The sequence below is a fragment of the Arachis stenosperma genome, chromosome 8, assembly GCF_014773155.1.
Source record: "Arachis stenosperma cultivar V10309 chromosome 8, arast.V10309.gnm1.PFL2, whole genome shotgun sequence".
Classification (NCBI taxonomy): domain Eukaryota; kingdom Viridiplantae; phylum Streptophyta; class Magnoliopsida; order Fabales; family Fabaceae; genus Arachis; species Arachis stenosperma.
Window position 1 is genome coordinate 52,413,193 of NC_080384.1, and position 10,035 is coordinate 52,423,227.

The following is a 10,035-nucleotide window of genomic DNA, read 5'->3' on the forward strand; positions in this document are numbered from 1 at the left end:
GTGCCATTATTTGCACCCGTCTCATGATGCTGAAGCATAGATTCTGCCCATTGGAGTAACCTAGTATAGGCCTTAGATGGGAACTGAGATTGAGGTACCTGTCTATGCTTATGGAACTCACTCTTGTCCATCCTCCTATCATAATCCTTGATAGTCAAGGCGAACCCCATTCGATTGTCCAACTTGCGCTGGTAATACACGATGGCCGAAAGGCGAGGGAGGCGAAGCTTCTGGTTCCAATAAGTTGTTTGGAATAAAGGGCTATTGATCATGTAGTTTGCTTGCTTGTTAAGGCAACTAAAATGTAGTAGCGCTTGGGGAGGAAGGCGTAAAAAGATGTCGAAGATCACATCATTACAAAGCTCAGTAGGTGGTGGCAGCAACGGAGGAAGAGAAGAAGCGCAAGGAGACGGGCGGAGGAGGGATTGTATGAATTCCACCATCCATTTCCAGCATAAAGATAATGGCAATGTTGTCTTCATTGCAAGTTGGAGAATTCTACTATAACAAAAAGAAACATAAATGCTTTTGGATTTTAAGCCAAGCATTGTTGAAACTTGAAATAAAGGGTTTGTACTTGAATTTTAGTGCTTGATTTATATTGTAAGATTAAAAATTATGAGGTTGTGAGCTATTGGAATGTGAAGGTCAAACGTTTACCAAGGAGATAAACACGGCATACCAGAGTCAATGCATGCCATTTTTTATTTTTTCATAAAAACAAATTGTTGCATGGTATGTAATATTTTTTTTCTCTTAAATAAAATCAGAGGATAAGAGTGGGATTTTTTCTAAAATAAAACAATAATAAAAAATCGTAACATGCAAAATTTGTCTGTTTGTGTTGTATTATGTAATCTTTTAATAAAATTTACATATAACATATGATTCCATTACATTGTAAATTAGAAAAAGAAGGGTAAAAAATTGAAACAGTGATGGCCATCATGTTGCTCTTCAATAAACAATTCAATCAGCAACATGAATGCTACACTAAGATGAACAGAACCGAACACACAAGCAACATATAAAATTAACCAAAGAAATTTCCACACTTTCTCTTCAACTCTTTTCTCCTTTTGATTCTATGTCTTTGTAATTCTCTGACATTGTGGAGCCACATTCTGTTTTGCCATTGCCACTAGGCTCTTCAGTAAAATCACTCGCGATGCGTTTCGATTCGCCAACTTCATGTATTTCGTCCAGAAATTCTGGATTCATGTCCCACTTTCTGCTGCTTCTGTCCCACAAAGAGTGCCTTAGAATCGAAGCAACTTGTCTCTCGCCGCTTTCTGTTTGAAAGATCTTGCTCAAATCCACAGACACATCGGTTAATCCACTACCCTTGTCATTGGTAAGTTCATCTTTAGAATCACTTCCACCCTCTTCTGAGTCATTGTAAACCGGCCATGACCTTCCTAATTCTAAGTCGCCTGGTGGTTTTCTCATAAGAGGACCCTGGTAATCGACACCCCTTCTTTGAGATGAACCTGATGGATCCTTCGGAATTGCAACCTTAGCTCTGAATTTGTTCTTGGACGGAGGAATTATAGTGCAGAACACTTCTTTGAAGTTCTTGGCTATCCCTTTATTGTACGGATTGACTAGTTGTCGGTCATATCGGTATCTGAAATTTTCATAAGTAGACTGCAAATAGAGCAGAAAAAAAAAACTTATGATTTACTCAGGTTAGAAGACCAAACAGAGGATGTTTAATCATTCTGGACGTTCCTATAGTTTCATTAAATTTCAAATAGCTCTCTAAGTTTAAAAGTTTGTAATGAAACTCTTGTACTGTATAAAAAATTTCAACTAGATATATCTATACTTTTAGACATTTCTAATTAAGTCCTAAATCTATACAAACTTTTTCAACTAGGTCCTCCTAGTTTAAAAATTTTGTGATCAAACCTTTATACTGGATGATAATTCGCTGGTTTTTCTGAAAAATTTGTTTATTACAAATACAAATTTAACGCAAAGTTTTTAAATTAGAAGAACTTGGTTGAAAACTTGCTCATACTGTATATGGACTTAATTAGACTGTTCAAACTATATAGAATAAAGACTTGCTTACAAACTTTTAAACATAGGAATCTAATCTAATTGAAATTTAAGTGAAAACTATAGGGAATTCTAAAGTAATTAAAAAAAAAGAGACAGGTAAATATTTCGTAAATGAAATCTATCATATTCTCACATATAGAAGAACATCAAGAGGGGCTCACACCTGGTTTGTGCTGATGAGATATGTATGTAAAACAGTGAGCCCGCCAACAAACCAGACAGAGATGAAAGAGTAGACAATTAGCGCAATTGAAGCAGGAGTTTTGATCATTGCTTTCCAGATTGATATCTCCTCAGAATCCTTGATCCTTATAATATAGACCCAGCTAAATGCATGTATGTATAAGCAAAGAAGCGTTGCAGAGAAGACAAACATGTAGTAGAACCTATAATTTCGCTGCAGCCAAGTACATAAAATTGCAGTTATTGTCATTACATTAACCTGCAAATTTTGGCCACGGATGATGAAAAGATATGGCCATGGAAAATATGATCATCATACAAACAAATAATAAGTAGCCTTGCTATTGGAGGCAAGAAATTGCTCAACCGGCAGAACCAATTCTGTTTAGCCAGTTTGCAGATTTCTGGCCAGTTCAAGCGGTTCAATGGTTACTTTTTGGGATAACCATTTTTTCAGTCCAACCAAACTAGTGGCCCGGTTGGTTCCTTGTTAACATGGTCAATCCAGCCGGTCTAGTCTAATTCTCAAGACCATGATAATAAGGATCCCTACTTAATGCTTTTTGTCAACAGATTACAATAGTCAAGTTTTCTTCCTCCAACATGATGCCTAGTCTATTTTGATCATATTCATGTCTACTTTTAGGTAGGCCACAATGGCAGCATCTGAACATAATAAATTGGGTAAATATCCAGTTAAAAATTGTTGCTTGGTGATTCATAATTGCACAAGAAGGATTTCATGCAAAATTCATAATGCTAAACAGAACACAAATGACAAATACGAATAGGAAACACAAAAAACGGTTCTAAATCCTATCATTAAAAAGTGATGAAAGAATGAGCATTACCAATCCAATACACTGACCCACCCATGGGCAGTGATGATCAAATCGCTCCACACAGTTATCGCATACTGAACAATGAGAACAACGAGGAGGTCTATAGAGCATGCAGGTATCACAATATTTTACTTTCACGGATATACCATTGATGATCACATCCTTTGTTCGAGGCAAACTTAGCCTTTGATTCTGTTCATTGTTGACATTGGCACTCCAATCATGAACATCTGGTTCTGGAGGACGAGTATTTCGAGGCACTATGCCAGGATCCCTTCCTGAGGTCAGTAGAAGGGCGGTCAAAACCTGGGGATACATTTTAAGAGTTTTAAGAGAACAATGGTCTATGAGAAAAGAAACATAGTGCTTTCACATATTTGAATAATCTTTTTTTGAATAGCTATCTACTTGTAACTTTGAAATTGTTATAAGTATGGAAAATAGAAGTCTGGGCTACATTTTTTTTTTCTTGGATCAGATTAACTTACAAAAATGGTGTGAATAATAACTATGATCATTATTGAATATCCTGAGTGATGAGAAAAATCGTCCAACAATTTTCTAGCTACAAAAGCACAGAATACAGCAACAGGGGCCACAATAAGAAATATTGTCAGAAATATAGACTTTATATCTGGTCCAAATATAAACCTCCCGCAGCATAAAAACTCCTGAAAAATAGAAAAGCCATGAATCAAAACACAAGCTAGTAAGTAAAAGCAATAAAACAAAAACTTGATCCTTGTACAATACAGATAATACATGTTAAAGATGTGAGTTTTCCTGATACTTGAACTCCATGAATGAATTTTAATAATCGACACTCGACAACCAATAGAAGCTTGACAAGAAAAATATGCATTCAACACCTTTTCTTCTGCTGAGACAAGATGACAGCGTCACAAACCAACTCCCCCAAAAACTTAAGCTATTACATAAAGGCACATGAATGGTTCATAACTTGGACAATGCACAGACTCATCCTAACTTGTGCTGAAATTCAGTTCGAGGTAACAAAAGTCGAACTCTAGAGTCTAGATCTTATGATTATAGAAGTTCTGATGATAGTACAATACCATATCAGGGTTCATCTCTAACCAAAGCGTAAGCTAAGACGAATGATTAATTAACATTTGAACTTAAAACATGGTATGATGCTATATATCAATATAAACACCTTGCTCCTAGAACTCAAATTTCTGACTCTATCAACTATCACTCTTCATTAACACACACATTGATGATTATTCAAAATGATTACTGTTGATCTAACTCATAAAATCAATCCAAAAGATAAATTCCCAAACAACTGATTTCACCTCACACACAAAAAAAAATCTAATTAACAATAAGAGTCAACGAACAATTAAGTGAGAAAATTCAATTAAGAAATGGAAAATTCGAAAGGCTAATTGTAATTGAACTGAAAAGAAAGTGATTGATGAAGAAGAACACAAAAGAACGAAAGTCAAAGGAAGTATTTGGCTTACATTATTGCCTTTCCAGATTCGATAAGTTCTGATGAGAGAAGAAGAAGGAGCAGTTGCAGAAGCAGAAGTGTCTCCGGCACCGTCACCGTCGGAATTCGGCGGCGCCGGCGCCGGAAGTTGCAGTGGATGCATTGTTTGTGAGTAATTGCTGAATGGAATCGATAGATCAATGACGCGATGAGTCAATCACAGAACCCAATCAGAATAAAAGGTCAAATTCAAAGGGAAAGGTGGCTTTTTTTTTTTTTTTCCTTCATATATTTTGTTTTATTTTTACAAATTTAATTTTAATGCATTCAGAAGTATAAAGTGTTTATATAATTACATTATGTATAATTAATATAAAAGATAGTTATTTTAATTAATATGACGTTATGTAATTAAATACATGTGTAAAATTATTTTAAATTAAAAATACATTAAAATTAAATTATATATTTGCATATAGAATTTTCTATTCGGTAAAAATATTGAAATAATGATAATGATATCTATTATTATTAGTGTATATTTATTGTTTATTTTTGTTTTTTTTTTATTAAGTGTCTGTTAATTAAGGCTTTTATTTATTAAATATACAAAAATAATAAATAAAGGATTAAGTAAAATAATAGACATCTTTCACCCTAATAAAAAGGATTTTTTTTTTTAATTTAGACATTAGAAAAAAAAAAGAAAAATTATGAATATATATGATAAAGAATCTTTCATGAACAAAATTTTGTACAGCAAAATATATAAAGACGGACAAACCACGGATTTATTAATTTTTTTTAGGTAGACTTATTGCGGCTCATTTTTATGGAAATGGAGCACATGTGTGGGCTTTTCATGGATATGGAGAATGGGCGGGTTAGACATGCATGTGGGGCAGAGTTTTGCCAGTTTTAGGGAGGAGAACACGGACCATCCGATTTCTTTGATAGTGAATTTGTTCCCCAGAAATCGGATGGTCCGAATTGGCATGATGGAGGGAGAAAAACGTGTACATAAAAAACGGACCGTCCGAAATGCATAGTTAGAGTGAGGAAGTCGAACGGTCCGAGTTGTTTGTTGAGAGGTTGAGTTAAGGGAGACCGAAGTCGGACCGTCCGTTTTCGGTTTGAATGGCGAACCGGGAAAAGGAAAACGCATGGTTCGAGTTGAGTAGATAGGGTTATATAAAAGTGTGCAGCGAGTTAGTGGTAGGTAAATCGTATTCTTCCCCCTTCCCGTCTTCTTCTCCTTCTTCAGCGGCTGCATCCTGTTATTTGTTTCTCTGGGTCAGTTTCATAGTTATGATGATTTAGAGAAGTTAATAGCTGAGGTAAGGGTTATTTTTTTGTCATTGAGAGAAATGAGTGACAGAGTTTTGATTAAAGTGTATTATTTTGGTCAAATCTTGTTACAAACGTCTGAAGGAGTAAAGTTTAGTTGCGAAAATCCATTAGATGTTGTTATTCCTTTTATCATCTCATTTGAAGAGCTCAAGGGTGTGATCTGTGAGAAGATTGATTCTGAGAGGGCAAAAAAGATATCATGTATGCTATACAGATATCCCGTACCGGTATTTGGTGGGTTCGTTCAATTTCAAACCAGATATGTCACGGACGAAGCGAGCATGCAGGAGATGTTTTCAATGTATATTGAAAACCGCGCTCAGATCTCGTTCATCGAGTTGTATGTAGAGTTTGAACAATCCGAGGCCGACCGGAATATTCTACAGGAAGATTATAATAGTGACAGTGAAGAAGACTTCGAAAGCAACTACGAATTTGTTGCTCCCGATGGAGATGAAGATCAAGCTGACAGAGGCATGTGCCCAGATGTGACAGAAGTGGCGAATGCACTTGCAAACGAAGTGCCGTTTGAGGAGCCATCATTCATGCAAGTTTTAGACTTGGAAGCCATGCATGTTCATGAATTTCCGGAATATATGACTGCAGGTACGTAATCGTGGTATTAGTGTTTTTGTAGGAATTTATTTCTTTCTTTTATATGCTTCATGTGTTTATTAGGGAATAATATTTATGTTGTTAAGATATGGTTGTAGCAAATTGCATGAGGTTGTAACTAGTATGTGCACAGGTTGGATCTGTTGAACGGTTCAAATGCCATGAACCGGACCGGACCGGCACGGTTCATTTGGTTTTATGGTCGAACCGGTCGGTCCGGTTTGGTTTTTTACATTTGTTGCTGCTGTGGTTATGTTGTCTAGGGTGACATCATAAGATGTTCAAGGTTTTGATTTATAGGGTACTGGATGCAGTGATATTTGATTTACCTTTACAGTCGGTTTTTGAAATAGCTGCGTATTAAATAAATTTATCTTACGGCATTTGTCCCTGCAGAGATTCCTATGGTCGCAGATGGTGAGTTCGCGGTTGGGATGGAGTTCAGTTCCAGAGAAGTTGTTATTAAGGCGGTTAAGGAGTATACCATACGACGAAGCGTAGACTACCGGGTATATGAGTCTGAGCCGTTGACATTTTACGCCAAGTGTACACAGTATGGGTCAGGATGTGACTGGCTTATCAGAGTTAGCTTGATCAGCAGGAAATACTGTTGGGTTGTACGGAGGTATAATGGTAGCCACACGTGTACCACCGCCACCATTTCACAGGATCATTCGAAACTGGACTCTATCACAATTGCAGAAGCAATAAAGCCACTGGTTGAAGTTGACCCCTCCTTAAAGGTAAAATCGGTTATAGCAGAAGTGCAATCCAAATTCAACTACACCGTCAGTTACCGGAAAGCATGGTTGGCTAAGCAGAGGGCAGTAGAAAAAATATTTGGAGGTTGGGAAGCATCGTATGAAGCCTTGCCTATATGGTTTGAGGCCATGTGTCACAAGGAGCCATCAGCTGTTGTCCATTTTGAGACTATGCCTGCATATCAAGGCGATGACTTGGTGGGTGATATTCGGGTATTGCATCGTGTATTTTGGAGTTATTACCCTTGTATTAGGGCATTCAGACATTGTAAGCCAGTTGTCCAGGTGGATGGGACTCACTTGTACGGAAAGTATAAGGGTTGTCTCCTTGTGGCAGTTTCACAGGATGGCAACAACAATATAGTCCCGATTGCCTTTGCTATTGTTGAGGGAGAGACATCTGATGCATGGCATTTTTTCCTAAGTAACCTCCGTCAACATGTTGTTACTCGAGATGGAGTGGGTCTAATATCTGACAGGCACGAGTCGATCAATGCAGCTGTGGAACGTAGTAACGGAGCTTGGTCACCTCCTAGAGCGTTTCATATGTTTTGCATCAGGCACATAGAGTCTAATTTCCTGAGAAAGTTCAAGGCACCGTACCTCCAAAAATTGGTCGTTAACATCGGTAATCATTTAGTAAATTTAATAAATTTATTAATAGATGTGCCTTAAATAAATCTATTGAACTCAATTACTTTGGTTTCTACATGCTGTGATATGCCAGGATATTCCAGGACGGTGCGGGAGTTCGACGTGCGTTACCAGAGGTTAAGGGAGCGTGGCGAGGCGTACACAAACTGGTTAGACCGAATTCCTCGCGAACAGTACGCATTGGCCTTTGATGGCGGGTACCGATGGGGTCACATGACGACGAATCTAGTGGAGTGCATCAACTCAGTTCTAAAGGGTGCCCGTAATCTTCCCATTACTGCTCTTGTGAAGGCAACATTCTACAGGCTAAATGAGTTGTTCACCCGTAAAAGAGCGGAGGCAGAGGCCCGGATCAATGCTGGCCATGTGTTTTCGGAGATGGTGACGTCGAAGTTGCATGCAAACCAGATAGCATCAGGAAATATACAGGTGAGTTGCTTTGATAGGCAGAATGAGGTCTTTGAGGTTCGTGAGATGCCAAGTGGACAAGAGTTTGCAGTTGATCTACGTGGCCTTCGATGTGACTGTGGTGAGTTCCAAGTGGATCGGATCCCCTGTCGACATGTGTTCGCATGTTGTGCCAACCAACGACTCGATTGGCGACTGTATGTTCATGATGTGTACAAGATGGATCAAGTGCGGCGGGTGTACCGTGCACGGTTTCGGCCACTAGGTAATCCCACTACATGGCCTGCTTACAACGGACCTCGGTTCATACCGAATCCGTACCTGCGACGGGTGACGAAAGGTCGCCCGAAGATGACGCGTTTTCTAAATGAGATGGACAGGAGGATGTTACGTCGTCCTAGGCGATGTACTCTATGTGGTGCTGAGGGACATAGTCGAAGCAGATGTCGTCGGTCAGTTGGTTCAAATCCCAGCGGAGAAGCCCCCTAGGTTCACTGTTTTAATATGATATTGTATAATAAATCCCTTATCACCAAACTGATGTAAGATGACATGCTATATGTAACCTTATATTTAATGACTTTATATTATTATAACAGATCTGTGGAACTATATAATCTGATGGTTAGTACGTCAGTTGATAAATATCTTTTGGAGGTATGTTTAGCTGTTACGAGACATTATTACATACTACGATGTGACAAAAATCGGACCGGATCTGCCGGTTCAACCGGAGAAACCCGGAATCATTCAGTTAACCGTTACGGGTAAGCTAAAAAACCGGGAAGCAAAATAAATTTTAAAGACCGACCGGACCGGTTTTAATAAGATAATTTAAAATTAAATTAAACCGGTCGAACCGGCCGGCTTTTTAACTTTGTTTAACCGGTTTTTTTACGGTCATATAAACGGTTTTTTGTTAAATTAATACATCTAAATTTTTTTTTGCTCCTTTAATAAGATAACTTAAAATTAAATTAAACCGGTCGAACCGGCCGGCTTTTTAACTTTGTCTAACCGGTTTTTTTAGGGTTGATTAAACGTTTTTTTGTTAAATTAACAGATCTAATTTTTTTTTTGGTCCTTTAATAAAATAATTTAAAATTAAACGGGTTGAACCCCATCTGAACCGGTTCTCGCAACCATACATAATACATCAACAGGGTCCAACACATATAAAGTACTACATACATAGTCCAATACAAGGAAATTAGTCTAAACGGAAAATAAAATTCATCAATACATAAACAATAACCACTACAAGTAACTCCAAACATTACATAAAGTCCTCAGTACATATTGTCAAACCAATACAAGTAACTGTAAAATTTACATAAAGTCCTCACGACATAATGTTGAACAACTACAAATAACTCTAAACAATAGGTGACATACTATTTTCTCATTTTCCACTTCACATCTTTCACTAAGTTCTTGCATTTCTTGGCCGCTTTTTTGAAGACCGAAGGGGTGAAACGATTAGCACTCCGACGTGGGGGATCAATCCTCATATTGTAACCTTTGACGTTGTCATCTGGACTACGTTCCTGACCTGTAATGAATTTTCAATAAACAACTATTTGATGAAATCCAAAATAAATACCAAAATAAATACCACAAATCAAGAAGCAAAATGAAATATTTGATGCCATTTATTCTACTAAATAAAATAAGTCATCGAATATGTAAAGAAAAA

At 37.5% G+C, this 10,035-nt stretch overlaps 2 protein-coding genes across 2 annotated transcripts; one reads left to right on the forward strand and one right to left on the reverse strand.

Annotated features, from left to right (window-relative positions):
- Positions 1-830: 830 nt before the first annotated feature.
- On the reverse strand, positions 831-4,816 carry LOC130945147 (probable protein S-acyltransferase 6). The gene is made up of 5 exons (XM_057873841.1): positions 4,583-4,816; positions 3,581-3,763; positions 3,102-3,398; positions 2,231-2,464; positions 831-1,647 (listed from the first exon to the last, which is right to left on the reverse strand). The coding sequence occupies exons 1-5, from the start codon at positions 4,712-4,714 to the stop codon at positions 1,063-1,065; spliced, it is 1,431 nt and encodes a 476-aa protein (XP_057729824.1). The 5' UTR covers positions 4,715-4,816; the 3' UTR covers positions 831-1,062.
- Positions 4,817-5,918: 1,102 nt separating this feature from the next.
- Positions 5,919-8,828, forward strand: LOC130946192 (uncharacterized). Its single transcript, XM_057874865.1, has 3 exons — positions 5,919-6,507; positions 6,913-7,905; positions 8,005-8,828. Exons 1-3 carry the CDS (start codon positions 5,919-5,921, stop codon positions 8,826-8,828), a joined length of 2,406 nt encoding a protein of 801 aa, XP_057730848.1.
- The last annotated feature ends 1,207 nt before the right edge of the window (positions 8,829-10,035 follow it).